This window comes from Girardinichthys multiradiatus, chromosome 7, assembly GCF_021462225.1.
Source record: "Girardinichthys multiradiatus isolate DD_20200921_A chromosome 7, DD_fGirMul_XY1, whole genome shotgun sequence".
Classification (NCBI taxonomy): domain Eukaryota; kingdom Metazoa; phylum Chordata; class Actinopteri; order Cyprinodontiformes; family Goodeidae; genus Girardinichthys; species Girardinichthys multiradiatus.
This window is the reverse complement of record NC_061800.1, coordinates 7074245-7096977: the sequence shown is the minus strand read 5'-3', so window position 1 is coordinate 7096977 and position 22733 is coordinate 7074245. Positions and strand designations below refer to the sequence as shown.

At 40.1% G+C, this 22733-nt stretch overlaps 1 protein-coding gene across 1 annotated transcript in view; it reads left to right on the top strand.

The window, feature by feature from the left end:
* Window positions 1-379: 379 nt before the first annotated feature.
* ccdc80 (coiled-coil domain containing 80) overlaps window positions 380-22733 on the top strand; it is a 47117-nt gene continuing 24763 nt past the window's right edge. Inside the window, exons 1-6 of the mRNA XM_047370776.1 lie at window positions 380-1709; window positions 2766-2963; window positions 5039-5475; window positions 9212-9544; window positions 13276-13432; window positions 22065-22201. Coding sequence (XP_047226732.1) covers window positions 1034-1709; window positions 2766-2963; window positions 5039-5475; window positions 9212-9544; window positions 13276-13432; window positions 22065-22201 — 1938 coding nt within the window. The 5' untranslated portion in view covers window positions 380-1033. The remainder of the gene's footprint in view (window positions 1710-2765; window positions 2964-5038; window positions 5476-9211; window positions 9545-13275; window positions 13433-22064; window positions 22202-22733) is intronic.

Sequence of the window (22733 nt, the reverse complement as noted above, 5' to 3'; positions counted from 1 at the left end):
TTTTTCCTTCTCTCCCTTTTCCTTTTTGCCCCACCTCTCTCTTTCTGCTTCATTTTTTTTTTTTTTTTTCGTTTTTCTCCATTGAAATAACCCCAAAGCAGTTTCTAATAATGTTTTTTTTTAATTAATATCAAGCAGAGCTGTAAAGTATTAGCCGTAATGTTGCACTTGTGAAAGTAAATCTGTTGGGCTTCTTCTTGGCACTCAGACAACAATTCTGATCGCTACTCTGCCGGACAGACCACGGTAAAAGTGGCATAAAATAGAACATATATATACACATATATTGATTCCGCTTCAGCATAATCTGTCAAAACGTATACTGGCAGACCTACTCTGTTTTACATCTGCGGGGGTGGTAGTGAGTGTATAAGTGAACTGGCAGCTGAGCGTCCCGGGGCAGCTACTTCTGACGTTGCATCGCCAAGAGTCCGGAGGCTGAGGTTTGTGTGGATAAATGCTCCAGAGCTTACTGTTGCGAAAGGGGGACCTGGGAAGAGCCAGAGCCGTGTTTTTCTGTGCAGTCTCTACAAGCCTCAGACTGGAATTTTTCCTTCCTTTAATTTTCAGGAGGTTTCTGTCTGGAAGTAGAGAATGCCCGAGTATTCACTTGAAGTTTGGCCTTTTATCGGCGTTAGAAGAAACGACGTTAAAGCGATTTAACGCGGTCTAAAACTTCTCTCATAGTTTATCAGTTTTCTTCTATGCTTATGAATTCTTCAGTGTTGGATCTTTGTGAAGAAGCGATACTTTTCCTTTTATCAGTAGGAACCAAAGTGTTCCTGGGATGAAGTTAACGCTTTAACTTTACGCACAGTTAAAGTTCCGCCTGTTTTTGTGTGGTTTGATTTCCTCCAGCAGCGGAGGGCATGCTCTGAAAGCGATCCTGCTGAACAACTGTGCGTCCTGTCCTCTGGCCGTCTTCATCTGGAGTTAACAGACAAACAAATGCTGTAAAGAAACAACAGGACAACACCGAAGCTCCACGGCTGGATCATTTTGCGGGGGGACTGGTTTACTCGAAGGATCCACAATGAGGGCGTTTATTTGTGTTAGTTTGGCTCTGATTTATCTGCTCACCTGGACCGAAGCCGACATACCGACTCCTCTGAAGCGTGCGCAGCTCCATCGAAGCGCAAAAACTGAACGTCTCCGTCTGCGCGCAACGGGTAATGAGGCATTCGCCAGGCGCTTTCGGACGATCACAATGCAAAGTTCAAAGAGTGCGGGAAATATGCAGTCTGACGGTGGGGCACCAGTTCCCGTCAGGCCAGGGGCATTAAAGGGCAGGAGAGGGGGAGGTCAGGGTCTGTTGGCACGGAGAGAGGGTGCCGGACAGATTGGCTTGCCGCAGCGATCGGACATGTTGCACGACGAGGGCACCCCAGGAGCGAGAGCCAGGGTCTCCAGGATGCCAAACAGTGCGGGGTCACCCAACCTGCTGGCTAGTTTAGCAGGGAAGAACCGAGTTCTGGTGATCTCAGCGCCCCATGAGTCGGACGGCTACTATCGGCTTATGATGTCTCTCCTGAAACCAGACGTCTACTGCGAGCTGGCCGAGAGACACGTCCACCAGGTCGTCGTGTTCCATCAGGAGGGGGAGATGGGGGGCAAGGTGAGAAGAATCACCGCTGAGGGGAAGGTGCTGCAGGAGCCACTGGATACAGCGCTTATCCCCAGGCTCATGAGCTTCCTCAAACTAGAGAAGGGTAAGTGTGAGGCACCACTTTGGTGAAAGCGTGATCCATCACCTGGCAATGTTGATTTCACAGATATATATACAACTCCTTGCAGAAGCATTCATATCTTTATAACATATAGAACTTTATCACATTTTTATGTTACAACCAAAGTTAAAGTTCAAAGTTATTGGATTTTATGATAGTCCTATACAAGGTAGTGCATCTTTGTGAAACAGAAGAAAATAAGCCATGATTTGCAATTTTTTATATAAATACAAATCTAAAGATTGTGCCATGCATTTGTATTCAGCCCCTTGTATTAAAAGCATATTTCGCTGAATCTTCAGCTGAAAATCTTTTTGGGGGGGTTATATTAACTTTACACATCCTGAGGGAATGTTTCACCCATTCTTCTTTGGGAATAACTCAGTCAGACTGGATGGGGAGCATCTGTAACCTGTCATTTTCAAACCATGCCACATATTCTCAATTCGATTTTGGCCTGAACATTTACTGGACCATTCTGGTATATAAATAAGATTTGATCTAAACCATTCATTATAGTTCTGGTTGCATGTTTAGTGTTGTTATGAGGTCCTCTAAGATTTTCTTTAGGATAACCCTGCATTTAGCTCCATCCATCTTCCCATTACATCTGCTCAGCTCAGCTTTCCTGCTCCTGATGAATAAAAACACTCCCACAGCCACTACCAAATGTCATGGTGATTTGCAGTGTTACCTCAGAGTTATACACAGTGTTAGTTTCCCCCACACATAGCAAGTGCACAAGTACCAAAAAGTTCAATTTCTGTCTCATTTGACCAGAGCACCTTCTTACAGATGTTTGCTGATTTCTCTACATGAACTGTAGTAACCTGCACACAGGACTTTATGTGGCTTTCTTCTTGCAGCTCTTGCATTAAGGCCAGACTGGTGGAGTGCATGATTAATACTTTTCCTCTTGACAGATTTTGCCACCTCAGCTGTGGATCTCCACAGTGCAAATGCATGCCACACATTTCAGATTTTTATTTCTAAAAAACATTTATTCTTTTCCTTCCCCTCCCTTTCTTTGACTTGCAGGCAAGTTTGGAATGGTGCTCCTGAAGAAAACCCTGCAGGTGGAGGAGAAGTACCCCTACCCCGTGAGACTGGAAGCCATGTATGAGGTCATTGACCAGACGCCCATGAGGAAGGTGGAGAAGCTACGCCAGAAGGGCTTTGTCCAGAAGTGTAAAGCAGCAGGTGTGGAGGGTCAGGTGGAAGACGTCCCACACACAGGTGAGCAACACTTTTTGGACTTCTTAGTCTTAATTGTTAAACTACAAGGAACAAATAAAGAAAATTCTGCTAATAATCTCAGGATGGCATTAATTGTAGAACTTCCAAACCTCTAATTTGGGACTAACCACTTCCTGTTTCCATTTAGGATTAATAAAACACAACTAAGAAATTCAATCCTTTCAGCCACTTAATATATAAGGAAAGACAGGAGAATGTGCCATTGAGTCAGCAAATGTCTTGACCATATCTATAGTCAAGGTAATATTGAAATAGTTAAAACAACTGAAGCTTTCAACAGAGGGTAAAAAACTACCAAAGCTGCAGCAAAGAGCAAGTATCCTTAAACATCCCAACGGTTGTTTGGGTGGCTTGCTTGGTGTCTATATAAGCCAGTCTTTATGCAATGCACTGTAAAATAGAACAAAATATTTCATAAGATGGATGAAGCTATTTAACCAAGGCAGCTTAGGTATCAGGTTGACTGATGTTGGTCAGAGTTCTCAGCTTATGCCTTGAATGGATTCAAAATTCTGGAACAAATAAATAAAAGTGGAGCAGAACATTGAGAATACTGCATGTTGCTACAAATGCTCTAAAAGCTTTGCTGTAGATTCCAAAACAGCTGCTCTGCACAGGCCTTTCAGACTTTGGGGCTGACATTATTTGGACCTGCAGCCTTGTTCCGGTTCAGTCACCCCAGCGGCCTCTTCACCTGACTTCCAGAGACAGACAGGCTGACAGGCTGCTGCCGACAGGTTTCTTTTTCACACAATAAAGGTTAAAATGGCATATCATTCATTCATCTTCTATACCGCTTATTCCATTGTGGATCACAGGGGAGCTGGTGCCTATCTCCAGCAGTCTATGGGCAAGAGGCAGGGTACACCCCGGACAGGTCGCCAGTCCATCACAGGGCAACACAGAAACATGCAGGACAAACAACCATGCAGACACTCATTCACACCTAAGGGCAATACAGAGAGACCAATTAACCTAACAGTCATGTTTTTGGACCGTGGGAGGAAGCCGGAGTACCCGGTGAGAATCCACACATGCACAGGGAGAACATGCAAACTCCATGTTGAAAGACCCCCAGCCGGGAGTTGAACCTTCTTACTGCACGGCAACAGTGGTACCAACTGCATCACTGTGCACCCCTAAAATGGCATATGGATAGTGATTTTGTAACAAAGTAAATGACAAATAATAATCATGAATAAAATAAATGATCAATAATAACCAGCTGCTGGTGATCGCAGTTTCAATTACATAATACATTTTTTATACTATATTTTTTATAACATATTTTTATATAATATAATAATATTTTTTATCTGGTGCTCCTTCTCAGACCAATTGTAACTGGATCTCAGTTTGGCACTTACCAACTTTTAATAGCATGTCTGTTTCACAATATCAACAGATCGAATGATATTCCTATAAAATAACAAGTATATTCTGTGACTGGAACCATGTTAGTATTCAGATGTATGCTAGTTTTTGTGGAAGTCCTAATTTATATGTTTAGATAGAAGTAAAGAGACTTCTCTCAGCCAAGTCTAAGTTTGTCTGTGTTTGGTAGTCTGGTTTTTGGAGATTGGTGAAGAGATGTAGCTTTCTTCACCATGGCACCAAACTATTGCACTGACCATAGGTTGTGGACAGTCTCCACCATTTCTATTACCACTTCATGGATAAGCCATAGTCTGTGCTCGGAGGCATTTACAATTTTGTGGTATACTACACAATTTTGAACTAAAAACTTTTCTTCTGTTTGAGCCTTATGTGGTTTGCAAATATATAAGTTCAGACCTGAAAATCATTTCCAGTTGTTACATCTGTGATGAGGTATGGGATACCGTCTCTTGCCTCAAGCACAGCAGTTATCATTCAAGTGTAGGTAGAAATCTTTGGAAAAACCAAGGTGTTAAAACATTGCATAATAAGAGAATCACATTCTGTAATTTGACTGGTCTAGTCCTTTAAATGAGTGAGTTAGGGTCTCGTCGAACATTTTGGAAGTTAACTTTTTCCTCTGTTTATCTGTTTAATAACTCCTGATCCACCTGTAGAGAGAACAACAAAAAAGACACAGGTCTCAACAACAGCTGCTACAACTACCGCCACAACTAGACAGCCACCAACAACAACGCCAACAACAACCACAACAACTACAACTAGATCCACAACTACCACTACTACCACAACCAAAGCTACAACAACCACAACAACAACCACCACCAAACCCACCACCACCACAACCAAGAAACCCACCACAACCCAGAGTCCCACAAGAGCCCAGCCTACAACACTTTGGCTCCCAGCTCCCAGAACTACAGCTGATCCTTACAATGACAACCACAGAGAGAGGTACACGGCGAAAACCACCCCGACTGGAGACAACCGCACTAACAAGGACAACAGAGATTCATACAGCAAAAAGCTGGTGCCTGTTTCACACAAACCCACTAAGGCCAAGTCCACCAAGAAGAAGAACAAGGCAGAGAAGGTAATTCTTAGCTAATGTGTTCAAAAAGGTTCCAGGTCATTTTGCCTCGCTTCCAATTCGTACCCCCATTTTGTACCTATGGGTTGCAATTTTGTCCTTTCATTCTTCCATTTATCCAGACACAAAAACCAATGCATAGCAGTTTTATATGGAGGCTTCAGTCCCCTACGCAGCTGTCCCAGTTTCAAGTTCCAACCATGAAGACCTGTGCTGCACTAGTGCCACAAAAAAAGAAAACTCTTTGAAACCAAACTAACTCTTATCGACCTTTTGTTGGTTGATATTATTTATTGGAGTCAGATACTGACATTTCTTACAGCAAACTAAGGCCAGAGTAGTAGAATATACAGAGTTGTTGTTTGTCAAAGCAAATACGAAAAGCCTCCCTGGTAGATACAAAATGATGCAACGTCACTGGCAGCCAGCTCCCTTTTGCATCTCAAGTCAAGCACAAAATTAACAAACTATAAAGGTACAAAATAGTGAAGGGAGTGAAATGGCCAGAACCTTTTAAAAATTATAGCTATAAAATGTCTGTGAAAAACCTAAAATTGAAAGTGAGATTCAGGCTTGTCTATTTGGGAGTAGGCAGCCTCCTTGGCACCTGGTGGAACAATATGCTCTACACTTTTGTGAGTATATGTTTGTGTATATTTTGTGTGGATAGTTTATATACCATTAACAGCTTATTGTTAATGGTTTGAAATAGAAAATTAGTTTTTAGGTTTTTTTTTTCATTTTGAAGGAATTTTAGTTGTAACACCTTTATAAAATTTACGATTTCATGGTAATAGTTTCAAATTTAAAGAAGAATGCTAAATGTAACTAAGTCAAATAGTTAAATATGGCTTCATTGGCATATGCTAATTTTATTTTTACAAAACCATGGTAAGTGAAAATGTGGTTTATCAAAGAATCAGCCTCAATGGAAAAATATCTCTCTTTCACTATGTTTCCACTGTTGGCCTCATAGCTCAATTCCGAAATTTTCCTTCTGTCCAGTTTTTATGTGTGTGTGGTTGTTCACGTTACAATTTTAATACGACTACCACGACTCCAGTGCGATCAGCTGGAGACATGACGTCACATGCTGCACATTGTGTTTTATAAAGGAACTATGGATGCTACACACATTATGTGTGCATCAGTTCTTAAGAAGTTAAGATGCCAATCATGACTAGTTCCATCAACAGTGTATGTCATGCTTGTGCTTTATGCCCCGTTTGAAAAAAAGGCTAGGCTTAAAACTTTCCTTTTTGATAAAGCTTATAGTTAGAGTGGCTTAGGTTATCCTGAGCTATGTTTCTTATTTTTTTACCTCCGTCTTCCTCCCTCCCTGTTGGATGGAGTAAGGTGGAGTCAGGGTTAGCCTAAACCGGCTCAGTTATGGTTGAGGTGGAAACACACCCTCCATTTCTGCTACCTGTATGACCCCTTCTCTTTTCCAATGGTTATAATTAGTCTGACAGAGAGGTATCCCAATCCTTGTGGTTTTTAGTATAATAATGGCCATCAGTGGGCTCTAGATGGACAAACTTTATCAGTTTATTATTTTACTTAGTGCTCCTACACGTGGCCCGTTCTGGGGTGGCCAGGCTCTGGCAATCGGTGGTTTGGTCTGGCCTCCCCGGCGGCCCCGCACCGTTCTGGACCCTTTGTGGGGTACCTTGAGACGACATTGTTGTAAATAAGCGCTATATAAATAAATAAACTGAAACTGAAACTATCTTTGTAGTTATGCTGCTATAGGCTTAGGCTGCTGGAGGACATAATGACCACTTTCAGCCTCTTTGCTACACTCTCACACTACTCTCCCAATTTTGCATTATTTGCTGTTATTTCAGTTTTTAACTTTATGTCCTCTCTTTTTTCTCTTCCTAGAAGCTACACCTGGCCTGACTCTGTGTCTACCTGTGACACCTTTCTGGAGGGGGGCATTGTCCAAGCTTTTGCTGGCAACAACTTAATGCTAACCTTCTACAGATGATACACTTGGCCCTGTCTTTCAGTGTTTAACCCTTTCTCTCTCCTAGACATGGCAATTGACTGATCTTCTACTGTGATTAACTCTATGTGCTCTCTTTCAGACTCTAACCTTGAAAACTGGCTCAGAGTTGATCTGTTCTTTCTTTCTAGATGAAACGACTGAAGGAGCTACATCCACTAACATTTACTTTTCCTTCCCATAGAAAGTACTCCTGGATCAGTGCTTCTGTGTTCTTTTTGTGTCTCTGCTTTGTTCTCTCAAACCCCCAGTCGGTCGTGGCAGATGGCCGCTCACACTGAGCCTGGTCCTGCTGGAGGTTTCTTCCTGTTAAAAGGGAGTTTTTCCTCTCCACTGTCGCTACATGCATGCTCAGTATGAGGGATTGCTGCAAAGTCAACGCCACTGACTGTCCACTGTCTCTACATGCTCATCCAGGAGGAATGACTGCTACAAGTCTCTGACTCGATGCAATCTGCTGGGTTTCCTTAGATAGATCCAATTTGAATAAATAACTGAATCTGACTGCTCTGTTCAATGGTTAGGATTAATTGGAATGTATGTACCTGACCTTTGTGAAGTGCTTTGAGACGACATGTGTTGTGAATTGGCGCTATATAAATAAACTGAAACTGGAACTGAAAAACATCAGATATGTTTCAGGTTTAGGAGCAACATTAAGAGTGGGCTGGGTCTTTAAACAAAAGTCCGTTTCACGTAGATCACAAATGGTTGGATTTGGGCCACTTTTCAGACTTTGCCATAAGGTACTTAGACTTTTAATTATTTAATTTCTCTTTAATTGTGTAATAAATTAAAGGCAAAACTTTGCTTACAAGTTGGTTGTAATGTAAGCATTCAAATAAATGTGTTCTCTTCCAGGAAACACTTCAAACCTCTGAGGGCTGCTCAGACCTGGTGCTAAAGTGATTTATTTGTAATCTGATCATAGTTGGACAGCATTAATATTGTGTCAACTGCCAGTGCAGCAACAAACACTATACCAGGAGGTTTAATCAAGGTCTTATAAAAGTGAACATTTGCCCATGGAGCCAAAAATGTACCTGCATTTTACAGAGCAAGGCAGGCTGCTGCAAATGTGTGCGCTGCTGTCATAAACATACACCCATCAAGCATACCATTATGACCACCTGCATAATAGTGAGTTGGTCCAACCTTTGCTGCCAAAGCAACCCTGGCCTGTTGATGCATGAACTCCACTAAACCCTTGAAGGTGTGCTGTGGTATCTGGCACCAAGATGTTAGCAGTAGATCCTTTAAGTCCTATAAGTACATAAGGATCGTAAGTAAGGATCTGACTTGTTTGTCCACCACATGCCACAAATGCTTGATTGGACTGACATCTGCCAATTCATAAACATCTCAAATTCCTAAGCTGCTTGCATGGGGTCTCCTATTGGCAGTAGGTCGTCTTTTAAAGTGGCCAAGGACATGTACTCAGACCATTATGCTAATGTGAATAAATACATCCCAGTTTAGCTCAGAATGGTGCCCAAGTGATCAGATCTAATTCCTCTGGTTCCTTAGTTATTCGTTTTGTCTAGAGAATAGTAACCATTCATTTTTTTCACTAAAGAGCACGTGTTTGCTCAAGATCTGAACAGACTTTTGATTTTCAACCTCAAGCTGGGTAAAGGGTATTTATAATCATGTTATTATCAGTTATTATCACTATTAGTTATAATCATGGTACATCTCTAATTGAATAACAGTATATAATTCTGTATGCAGGTGTCACCTAAAGATTATGAGGACAACTATGAACCCAGCAAGCCAATTTCTAGCAATCCAGAGGAGATGGAATCTGTCTCAGATATCAGTCCAACCAAAATAGTCAAAGGTAAGCAGGACAAGAAGAAGAAGAAAATGAATTCCAATAAAGCTGTCAGGCGAGGAGGAAAACCTGGGAAAGAAGGGAAGATCGAGGGAAGGCCAAGTGGAAAGAAGCTGACAAAGTACCCAGAAAGACAGGACTACCCAATACCCACAAAGAAGCCAACACCCCCTCCCAAGGGCTCCCTGGCTTCTTTTCTGGACTACTTTGTGAACAGAAGGCGGCTGCTGGTGAGAACATGTCATAACTTTTACACTCCAGTAATAGCATTATCTTTGCTTCAGGCATCAAGGATAGGGGCATATTGGACATAGATGGTGCTCTAAAAATATTATTAATTTGTGTCCATCCACATACTGCTACCATACATTTTTCAACATCTTTGCGACTAGTCTATTTGATTTATCATATTGTGTTTGTCACAGTTATAACAATGCCATTGTCTTGTTTGTCAAAAGAAGACAAAATAACCTCAAATTCATTTTTGGAATACATTTAATAACCATTTGTAGCCCTACAGTTAAGCACTTCTGTTCAGTTCATAAGCGTTGGCTGAAGAAGATACTGTACCTCTGGTACATTTGCAAATTGACGTTTACATCTAACCATGGGCATGACTGCTATTTTGAGCTTTTAAGCATTTATCTGAACTGAAAATGATACAAAATTCAACTTGACATTTTTCTTTTATTAGGTGCACGTTTAAATTTGTTGTGGGTTTTCTCTAATCATCATAGGGTAATACTATACATACAGGCTCACTAACTAATAATTTGTTAAAGGTTCTGTTTTGGTAAATGGACCTCCCTGCATGGTGGAACTCTCTCATAACTTTTCAATAACGTTGAGTTTTTGGGAAAGACCATACTAGAAGGTTATTGTTATGCTGCATTATCTATTCCAAAACCAGGGTTAATGTGTGAGTAAGATCATTGTCCTGTTGGAACATCTAATAGTGTTCAAGTTTCTATCATTTAGTTGTTGGAATTTAGTAATTTGGGGGTAGTCCGTTAGTAGTCCTGGCAGCAAGATGCTTCCACCACCATGCTTGAGAGCTGGTACAATGGTCTTAGATTTGAAAGCCTTACCTTGGCTCTTCCATTAATGATTCTTATCATTCTGGCAAAATAGCTCAAGCTTTGTCTCGTCTGACCATAAGCATTTTTTTCCAGAATACATACATTTTCCATGTGAGCGATTGCTAATTCTAGTATAGCTCTTCACTGGTATCGGTTATGGAGCAGCTGCTCCTGCTTAGTCCACAGCAAAGGAAACTACCTCTGTAGACCATGTCACTAACTTTCCAGTAGTAGTTATAGTTCAAAGGCACTTAAAGACACCTTGATGCTTCCTTGGTTGTAATTAAACACACTAACAGATTTCCTGCTATCCAAGGGTGACAGTTTGCTGACAGTTTGAGTCTTTCTCCCGTATGTTTTAGATGTTTCTTTAGTTCACATACCTGATTTAAATAAAAATAAATCATTAGTATGCTTCTGCAGAACTTCATGACATTTGGGACTGTTTCAAGGATCAGAAAAACGTATAGGATGCTAGCCTTGTCAATTAAAGAGGTATCGTTGAATAATCACTTACTAAAAGATTTAAATGAATGTATGTAACTATTTAAAAACACATGTATAATTTTGGCCTTGTGTGGATTAGACAGAAAATCCACAATAAAATGGAACTTGTGCATCAAACTCTTGCTAATAAAAATTATTGTAGTATGTTGTCTTATCAATCAACCCACCCATGACAGGTGGATGAAAGTAAAAATTTTTATGCAGAATATAAAGAGCTGCATAAAACCAAGCAGCAATCTCTAATTACAACAGATAATGCCAACACCACGCTATCAAAAACTGTAGTTCCTTCACTGGGTTATTTGCTGGGCAAAGATAGCTACACACGCCATTAGATAAACCTCAACATATTATGTAACATGTCACCAATCACTTAAAAAACACCAGAAAAAATCAAGAAGCACTTTGCCATCATTACTTTGTCTATAGAAATTAAGATAGAATATCTCATAGCCAGGGGCTGTTGATCATTTGTAGGATTACTTAAATATCAGCTAACGAGACCACTATAAATTGGGTAGATTTGGCAGTGCCGACAAGAAAAACAAATGTCTAAGTAGTATCGAGTGTAATGTAGCATTTTTTTCAATGTTCCCAAGTTGTAGCCCAAGTTTTTTGTTGAACTATTTTTAATCTCATGAAACATTATATGGCTTTTTTTTATTAGTCCCAATAGAAACATTGTTCGGCTTTAGATTTTTTAATCACACTCAAATGATCATAAACTAATTTTAATATCAGACAAAGATAATTCGAGTACATGCAAAATGCAATTAAAAAATACGTAACATTTAATTTCTTAAAGGAAAAAAGCTATTCAGACCAGCCTGGTACTATGTGAAAATTGATCTGATTACTGATTAACCTGTAGAAAACAAAAATAAATTAAACAGAAACTGTCTGACAACATGAACTAGCCTAAAATATCTTGAAAAGAAACACATCAGGCCCAATTTCATGAAACAGTTGAGAAACATAATCCCATTTTTGTCATTTCCATGTGTTTTGTGAAAGGGGCAATGTGGTGAGGGCAATAGAAGTCAAAATGCCTCTGTTGCACCCCTGACTTGCCAAGCAAGACATAGCACTGACTTGCAAGCCAGCTTTGCAGCTCTAGGAAGTGAGTTAGTGATGAGTTATGGCTTGTGTTTTTATAATTTAAGACTGAAGCCAACAGGATACCTGCTGTGAGGTTGTTTGCCATTATTGTTTGAAATAAAATAGTACAGCATGCACCGGGGCGGTTCGCAGTCAAGTGTGAAGTGGTGGGGTTGAGGATCAGCTCCTGTAAGTCCAAGACCATGGGTAGCTTGCTCTCTCCAGGTTGGAGGGTAGTTCCTGCCTCAAGTGGAGGTGTTTTAAGTATATTGGGGCCTTGTTCATGAGTAAGGGGAGAATGGAGCGGGAGATCAACAGACAGATTGGTGTGCTAGTCCTTTATGGTGAAGAGATTTACTGGTTGGTCTATGTTCCTACCCTCAACTAGGGTCACAAACTTTGGGTCATGACCAAAATAACAAGATCCTGTATACAAGCGCCTGAAATGAGCTTCCTCAGCAGGGTGACCAGAAACTCCCTTAGAGCTATGGTGAGGAGCTCTGCCATTTAGGGGGAGCTCAGAATGAGCCGTTGTCCCTCCATTGAGACAAGTCGGGAGGTGTTCCAGGCACATCCCAGGTAGAGGAGGCCCAGGTGATGTCCCAGGACACCATGGAGCGGCAATGTCACTTTGCTGGCCTGGGAATGCCTCAGGCTTCCACCAGAGGAGCTGGAGGAAGTGTCTGGGGAGAGGGCATTTCTGCTGAGACTGCCAAGCTGTTGCCCTTGCAACCCGGTCCCGGAGAACTAGAAAATGAGTAAAAGTACAGTAAAATGGTATAGGGAGACTTTAGACACGGAGCTGTTAGTAATGTAGAATAAGAGGTGATCTGACATAAAGAGCAGCTCTAACCAGAGTGAGTATGTTTTCCCAAATAGAATGCTAGGAAAACCAAAATGGTCCCACCATCTGGTAAGCATACTTGTTTTTAATTACATTTTACTGACTGAGGCGAGCAGGAAGCATCTCCGTGCATTCGGGGATGAAATCATTTATTCTTTTGGATGACTAAAGTTCTAATTTGTCACAACTCTAAAAAGTTTGCAATGCTGAACATTAATCCCACAGCTCCACCCCAGGCTGCACAACTGAGTGCTAACAGACTTCATGTGTCTGTTTTGATTCCTTTTCGCAGCATTGCTATGAGTAGGATGGGAAAAGTTCTCCTTCCACTTCTTGCAGGTTAACGTAAACATCACCACTGCAGCACAGTGTGTGTGTGTGTTTAATGGCATGTACATGATACCCTAACCTCTATCTGTTCCTCCCCCTCCAGCTGATTACATCTCCCAGTGAGGAGAACAGAATGTATGTTCAGCAGAGGGATGAGTACCTGGAGTCTGTGTGTGAGATGGCTATCAGGAAAGTTTCCATCATCACCATCTTTGGCTCCCTAACCAACTCCACCATGAAAATCGACCACTATCAGATAGGTGAGCTCCTCTATATGGAATTCTCGTAATTAGAGCTTGCCACATTTCAAGTATTTAATGGAGCTGATGCGACAAACAGCTTGTTGTAATTATTATTATGATTATTTAATATTTTATTAAATAATAATTCAGTCTGTTGTTGTAATTATGAATCTGAGAATATTATTTAATATTTAATATTAATATTTTATCAAATCATATTTCGGTCTGTTAAGGGTTGTCCTGTGAATGCCAGCCCAGTAAAGCGATGGTATTAGGACACAATAGAAAGGTGTGAGACGAGCTCTGACATTATTGAACAGCATAAACTCTGCACATGTATGGAATGAATTCACACAATTTCTTAAAATACAAGAATTTATTAACAAAAATAAGTCAACTCAAAGTCAAACATATTTCAATCAACAAACTCTTTACTATGCTAAAACCATCCAACTAAACTACCAAGCAGAATTAAAGAAAAGGGAAGACTAATGAGCTATGTACAATATAAACAAGTTGATTAAAGATGATTGGAAATCATGACCAAAAAGAGTGATGCAACATTAGCATGCAATGTTTATGTTTGAGAACCAAGGATTATCTTGAAGAACCTGGAAATGAAGTTAAGTTAGTTTTGGAACTAATTTAGGCAATAATCAGCAACATTTAGACAACCATTCACAATGCAAGATCAGATAAAATATTATTTTAATAAAATAATGTTTTAAATAATGATCTGCTGAATAAGACCAACCTCTTGGATGACTAATTCTCAACGGTGTCTAATTAACTGCCTTTATTTATTAAAATAATATTTGAAGAAATATTATTAAGGGGGTATTTTGGAAAAGAGCCAAATCTTTCTGAAGAAATGGGGCTTAATGGTGTTTACTTAGTTATCAAATCTAGTAAATGATGTTCAGGGACTATTATTCACTAGCTGGAAAACCAACAACCTTTCTGTTGAATAGTCTTAGTGCTAGCATGCTATCTGTAGCATGCTATCTGTAGTAACCAGGTGTTCTTTCCGGTTAGCCGTTAAGCTAACAAAGAAGCGGATAGCTTAGCACCAGAATCAACACATACCTTTAAAATACCAGGGTTAATAAAAGGGTTAAAATGCGTTATGAGCAATGTTCAGTTTAAAACCACCCTTTAAATAAAGTTTATCTTAACTTTAAAACATACAAAGAACACAAAACCGGCACTTGCCGTAGCTAGCCTACTAGCACTAAGATAGCCAGGTTCCACAAAAACAAAACTTCATAGAATGAAAACGTTCAGATTATTTCATCCTAACTGTTAATCTGCCCAAACCTAACCTCTGACCATGGTGAGGAAATGTTGTTCAAGGACGATGAAGTTCGAAGAAACGTCCACAGTCAACAAGCGGTTAGCTTTCAGCTAACCTCTGCGTTCGCTCTATGAACAATAGGATTAGCTCCGGAGAGCTGGGCGGCTCGTTCGGTCCGTCAACCAGCTGTTCGTTATCGTAAACACGGTTTTGCAGGCCGTGGTCTTTCCTTCAGACTCGGCTTGTAGAAACAGCTTCTCTGCCGGGGATTTCTCTGCGACACAGTTTTGCTTCTGCGGGGGCTTCGGAGAGAAAAGGTAAGCAACTCTTACACCTTAATTTCCCCGTTCATGAATGAAAATACCGGATACACAGACAGTATTTCATTCTACTTAACTTTGCATATGATCGATGATTGTATGGCTTTGGATCCAGCAAAAGACATCAGTGCGCTTTGTTTCCCTCCTATCCCGATGGTCATCGGTGTGGAAGAGAAAGACTTGTGGAAAGGTGGGGGTCTTATGCGGGCAGTGGCATCATGGGAAGTCCTCTGCTAACCCCCCTTCCCCCTTCGGAGTTGTGCTGGAAGTCAGTTAAATGCCATTTATTTTGAAAGTTCCAGAAATGTTCGAACCGGAGTTTATTGTTGAAATCCATGGTTGTAAGTCACAACACTGTGAAGTTTTGTTCTGTGAAAGTTTTGTTCTGTGAATACCAGTCCAATTAGGCGGTCGTATTAGGATAATAGAGAAAAGGGTGAAACGAGCTCTGGCATCACTGAAAGGCAAAACTGCACACACATGGAATAAATTCACACAATTTCCTAAAATATTAGAATTTATTTACAAAAATAGGTCAACTAAATGTCACACATATTTCAATCAACAAACTCTTTACTAGAACAATACAACTAAACTATCAAGCAGAATGAAAGAATAAGGAAAACCACTGAACTATATACAAAATGTACAAGTGAATCAAAGATGGTTAAAAACCATGACCAATAGAGTGATGCTACATTACCATTCAATGTTATTTATGTTTGAGAACCAAGGATTATCTTGAAGAGTCTGGAAATTAAGTTAAGTTGTTCTTGGAACTAACTTAGATGATTATTGGTGTACCTTCAAATAACCATTCACAAAGAACAGATAAAATATTATTTTAGTAAAATAATGTTTTAAAGAATGATTTGCTGAATACAATCAACCTTCTGGATAATTAACTTTCAATAGTGTTCAGTTAGCTGTCTTTGTTTAGTGCAATAATATTTAAGGAAATATTAAAATATGTAAGGGAAGATTAGTTTGAATAAGAACCAACCACCCTTCTGGATCAATTATTCTTAATAGTGTTTAATTAGCAATTACCATTAGTAAAATAATATTCAATGAAATATTATTTCCTAAATTGGAAGCTAACAACCTTAACTCTTAACTAACCCTCACCTGAGTCAGGTGTTTAGCCTTAGCTGTTAGCGAATGGAGCTAACAAAGGAAACTTATAGCTTGTTACCACTCCTTTAAAGTCAAACATGTACCTTTAAAATACCATTAAAAAAGGGATTAAAATGCATGAGACGGCACGTTAGGGCTGATCTGTATTTAAAAAAAACACCCTTTAAATAAAGTTGTCTTAACTTTAAAACACAACACAAAACAAATCATTAGCTGAGCAGCTAGTCTGCTAGCACTTAGATAGCTCAGTTTTCTCAACACAAACAAAAACCAAATGTCATGAAATAAACATTATTCACATTATTTCATGCTAAATTAAGTTCTCCGCCCAAAACACAACCTTTTACGTGAACCATGCTGAGGAAAAGGTTGAGAAGAGTTGAGAAGGAAAGTCATCCAGCCTTGTGTGGACAGAACAAAGGACTTTTACAGCTGCTCCGTAACCACTAGGTGGGTAGCTTAGGCTGGGTCAGCACACTGGGCGAGTGCAGAGCTAGCGGCTCCTACGCTGTCCTCTTTTAGGCAGGGGAAAAAAGTGCTTCAATTAGGGACAGGGGCTTCTGGTTGCTTCTGTAACCTCTCAAAGAGTAGTAGAGCAGTGCGTGAACTAAATAATACCTATTTGTATGATTGCTAGAGCTTCTTGAGCAACAGGTCATATTTAACTTTGTATGCACATGATCAGGTATTCAGCCATCTGGTCATAGTCACTCCTAGATTCAAGGATTTTTCAAGGATAGTAGTCTTATACTCACTCGCGAGTTTAAACACCTTCAGCTGCAAGGACACATTCACGAGCGCTGCCTCTCCTGTCCAATCCTCGCTTAAGGTTTGCGGGGAAGACGTTCCATGTTGGAACATGGTGTTTTTGTTCAGACTGAATGCCGTCATGGGGAGTCAGCTATGACTCCTCCTTTTCCTGGGCTGGGTTAGGCGTTGATTAGCGTGATACTGGAAGGTGTAGAAAAGTTTATACCGGCCTTTGTGTACAGTTCAGAGACCATGTTCATCTACGTTGTAATCCATGGCTGGAGTCCCAGTAAGCCACTTGGTCTTCATGATGCTGTTTGTTCACTAAAGTTCTCTAACAAACCTCTGAGGCTTTCAAAGAACAGCTGGAAGTAAACTGAGATTAAATTGCCAACAAGTGAACTTTATTTACCTCTCAAAGCAATTAGTTGCACTTTGGGTTGGGCATCGTTTGAATTTGAACGATTTTGGTTAGTTGTTTTGATTCCAGTTTCTGTCAATTTTCAATTCCGACTCTTTTCAGAGGCTGCGTCAAAAATATTTACATAGTTTAATTCACAGGGCAGCATACAAACAACCATGCACACACTCATTCATACACCTAAGGGCAATTTGGAGTGACCAATTAACCTAACAAGCATGTCTTTGGACTGTGGGAGGAAGTCAGAGTACCCGGTGAGAACCCACGCATGCACGGGGAGAACATGCAAACTCCATGCAGAAAGACCCACGGCTGGCAATCAAACCCATGACCTTCTTGCTGCAAGGCAACAGTGCTACCAACTGCGCCACGGTGCAGCCATGGTTTAATTCAGTTCAGTTTTATTTATATAGCGCCAATTCATAACACATGTCTCAAGGCACTTCACAAAGTCATTTCAATTAAATCATTAAGATACAGATGCAGCAACAGTGGAATGGAAAACTCCCTTTAAATGAGCTAGCTAGCTAGAGTTTTTTCTGGAGGAAATACTTTGAACTTCCCTATAAATTTTAATTCTGTGAACTTTTTTTGAACTTTACTATGAATTTCACAGGCATTATTTTTAGCCAGTATATAAATATGAAACCTATGAACCTGAATATAAATATTATGAATTTTCTTTTCACAGGGGTACACTTTCACACATGAGCTTTATTTTTGAAAACCTTCTTATACACATTTACATATCCAGTGTCTGCAGGTACTCACACGTTACTGAGCTCCACCTGATGGACTAACCAGGTGCACAATATCAAAAAACAAAAAGAACAGCTTGTAGAACCCAGTCCAGATTAGCAGCAGGTATAGTATAAAATCAGGATTCAGGAATGTTCCTGTTGAGGAAAATTTATCATATCTGCCTTCTCAGGCAGCATGTGTGAGCGCTCTGGACTCATGGTGTCTCCTGCAGTGGAGAGCCCACGTTTGCTGGGTGTAGAAGAAGCTTGAATGCATTAAATTTGAGAAAACGAGGATAGAGTAGCACATTGCGGAGTTGGGTCAAGTGTCTGACTAACGTTAGCAATTTCAGGTTGCTTTTCTATGGAAAAAAACATTACCCAGCTAACCTTAGCTGGGTATTTGCATTGGAGATGACCCACCATGATTGGTTGGGTGTAACTTTTTAGCTAGCTTTATGCTGCTTTGGTTCTGACTGCATTGCAATGCTAGGCTGAGTTTTGGAGCTGGTGTAACACTGGCGCAGCATGTCAATGAAGGGACACCCTGTTACTTCTACAGCCTGAATCCAAGGTGTTTAATCATGTTGGTCGTACTTCCTCCTTTGCATAATATAATCTTATTGCTTATTGTTTTTTAATTAAAGTTAAGCCTCACTTTCGATCACCTGTGCACACTGTTCATAGTTAGGCGCACACTTCTATTTGGTGTTCAGCGGCTTCTTCTTCTTGTCGGCGGTCAGAGTATCAAAACTAGCAAACAACATTTTTAAATTTGAAAGATTCCGTGAGAATACCAGTGAAGGTATTATGTTTCACAATCATACAATGCCGGCATGTAGCTGTGTGGAGTTCCATTCTGCCTGTGGAGCGAATAAACAAGCTTCCAGTGTCAGAAATCTCTACAGCAACACTCACTAAAGCAGTGTAACCCTGTGCTATGAAGCTACTCATGCTTTGCTTTAAATTAGAAAAACAGTTTTTGAAGGACCTGCTGTGTCATTTGTGCTTGGAAAACTCCAGGCACTTTTTAGACATTTTCAGGGTTTCTCAAAACCTCAGAGTTGGTCAGTTTACGTTTATTTAATGACAAGCAAAGCCACTTTACTCATCTGTCTCTCCTCATATCAGTGAGGTTTCATCCAGATGGAATGCTGGAAAAAGGGCTGAGCTTACGTCACCCACCGCCCCCACCACTGATTCAACTTAGCAGCAGTTTCCTCCTTCCACTTCCAGGCTGAAGGTTCGGTGTGATGTTTTGGATTACTCATGCTATCAGGACAGCTATATTGTTTTGACACACCTATTTTAGGAAAGAAAAATCACCTTCTAAACTTGTAGCATTTTAAGAATTTCAGAATAAAAACTAGGTATAAGTCATGGTAAAGTAATGCTCTCTGAGGGACAGACATGAAAAGTGGCAAAACAGTGTGAACATAGCCTGTTCTATGGGTGGGTAAGCCTACCTTTAAGTTGGATTTCATGGTGGGTTTTTTCTGTACTTCAGTCCACAAAGTCTGAATTTCTGTTGAGCTTTGCTGATATGATTGCACACTACCCAACAGAGTGGGTAGCCAGTCACCAAAATACACTGTACTGCGGTCTCCGTCTCATGCACACATCTGGGATGGGAGGTCTGATTAAAGGCTTTTACTTCTTAGGCCTGTACAAAAGCCAGCTACAGTCCTTCTCATCTGATCCGGCCTGATCCCGGAGCTGGTCTTTGTGGAGTTTGTCTGTGATTTACAGTGCAGCCTCCCATCTCACTGTTCCCAGCAGTTAGCCTTGCTATCATGCCAGATACATCCTTTAATGCAACATTGTCTTGAAGTCAGCAGCAGAGAACATGTATAACTCCATGTATTTATCTACTTCAAGTATCTATCTGCCAAATCATTTTACATCATTTGTTTGTAATCTGAGTTACAGTGCTTTGCAAAAGTATTCATAACCCAAGAACGTTTTCACTGTTTGTCACATTACAACCATAAACCTAAATATATTTAATTGGGATTTTATGTGATAGAGAGCTGTACGGAAGGTCCTGGGTTGGATTCCCGGCTGGGGGTCTTTCTGCATGAAGTTTGTATGTTCTCCCCGTGCATGTGTGGGATCTCTCCAGGTACTCCGGTTTCCTCCCACAGTTCAACATGACTGTTGGGTGAATTGGTCTCTCTAAATTGCCCATAGGTGTGAATGAGTGTGTGCATGGTTGTTTGTCCTTTGTGTTGCCCTGCGATGGACTGGAAACCTGTCCAGGGTGTATCCCGCCTTTCGCTCGTAGACTGCTGGAGAAAGGATCCAGCTCCCCCCGCAACCCTGTATGAAGAAGTGGGTATAGAAGATAAATGGATGGATGTGACCAACACCACAAAGTACAGCATAATTGTGAGGTGGAAGGAAATTGATATATGCTATTCAAATTGTTCTTTAGAAAAGAAAAATCTTAAAGTTGTGGTATGCAAAATATACAACCCCCTTCACTTTGACATCCCATATAAAATCCAGTGCAACCACCTGGCCTCAGAAATCTCATAATTAGCCAACAGAGTCCAACTGTGTGTAACTGAATCTCAGTATAAACCCAGCTATTCTAAGTAGGCCTCAGAGGTTTGTTAGAGAACATCAGTGAACAAACAGCATAATAAGGACCAAGGTACTCAGCAGATGGGTCAGGGAGAAAGTTCTGGAGAAATTTAAAGCAGAGTTAAGTTCTAAAATAATATCCCAAGCTTTGAACTTCTCACAGAGTTCTGTTCAAACCGCCATCTGGAAATATGTATGGTACAACCGCAAACATATCAACAAATAGATGTCCACCTAAACTAAACAAAAAACTTAGCAAAGGAGAATGTTAGTCAAAGATGAAAGGTGACTCTGGAGGAGCTGCATAGACCTACTGCTTCAGTTGGAAAATGTGTCAGCAAAACAACTCTTATCTGAGAGCACAGATAGCGAATTGAGTACAAAGTCAAAAAAGAACCATTCAAAAAGTTTACATTAACAGGTTTTTATCTCTTTCTAATATTTTTCTTAGAGCATAAATGCCTATTTATATTTCTAAAGAGGTAAATATTACATTTGATCAATTGTCAAAATAAGATAAGTCAGTCTTTAGCAGTTTTATGGATGGTACATTAAATGTTAAATGATTAAAAGATAACTGTTAATAAATATTAACATATTGAAAGATAAACATCAAATGTTCATGTGGTAATTTAGGCCTGAGGACAAAGAGTACAGGTATGGATTCCGAACCTACAACGATGCAGGGTTAGTGGTGACCTAGATGTCGTGGATTTAATGAGAAAATATTTATTTCAGTCGTTAGAGACTTGATTTGAAAAATTACTTGTAAACATCTCTGTTTGAGAGACAGGAAGGAACCCACTGTTCAAAAGAAGCCAAGTGAAGTCCCATGTCCAGTTTGCCACATCCATGTAAGGGACACAGCAAACATGTGGAAGAAGGGGCTCTGGATACATCAGACCAATCTGAAATAGTTGATCTACCAGCCAAATGTTGTTTAGGGAAGGTCAACCCTGCACATTAATCTGAATAGACCACCCCCACCATCAAACATAGTGATGTCAGCATCATGCTGCATCACGCTGCAAGATACTCTAGCTAAAAAGAAAACCTGTTAGAGGCAGCAAACTCTGATCTTCAACTTCTTTGCAATATGTGAAAGTTGTAATTGTTGTTAAACATAGATCTACAAAGTGTTGACTAGGGGCCTGAATATAAAGGCATGTCACACCTTTCAGATTTATATTTGAAAAGCATCATGGAATTTATGTGCTGTTCATAATTACTCACTGATTTGTGTTGCTCTTTCACATAAAAACTCAATAAAACTCAAGTGGCTGTAATGTGACAAAATGTGAGAATTAAAGGGGAATGCATACTTTTGCACTGTTCTCTAGTTCCAATGGCTAAAGTTCTAAAATAAAAAAAAACTCACAGAATCTGTTGTCTCTTTCTTCAGAGAATGACAAACCTATGAAGGGTCTTCGTCAAGAGGACCTGGTGAACCAAGACCTGATCACAGAGCTGAGGAAGGAGTTTGGAATGACATACAATGAGTTCTACATGGTTCTCACTGACACCGACATGAGAGTCAAGGTAGGGACTGGCTCTGTTAAGACTGACTACGTTGCAACCTGTTAAAATTGGTAATCAGAGGGGTACTTGCTTCACAGACTAATGAGCATGGTCCGTTTTTAATGGTTAGCTCCATGATTCTGAATGGGTACTGACCCTTTCTGGTTATTTGCTTCAGATTAAAGGTCAAGAAACTAAGTACAAGTATAAGATCTGTGATTAACATTTTCACTTAAAGAAACAGGCACATTTCATAAAGAAATTTGATTCATTTAATCTGCTCTCAGTCTTTCTTATCCTATCATGTACAGGTCCTTCTAAAAAAATTTGCATATTGTGATAAAGTTCATTATTTTCTATAATGTAATGATTAAAATTTAACATTCACATATTTTAGATTCATTGCACACTAACTGAAATATTTCAGGTCTTTTATTGTTTTAATACGGATGATTTTGGCATACAGCTCATGAAAACCCAAAATTCCTATCTCACAAAATTAGCATATTTCATCCGACCAATAAAATAAAAGTGTTTTTAATACAAAAAACGT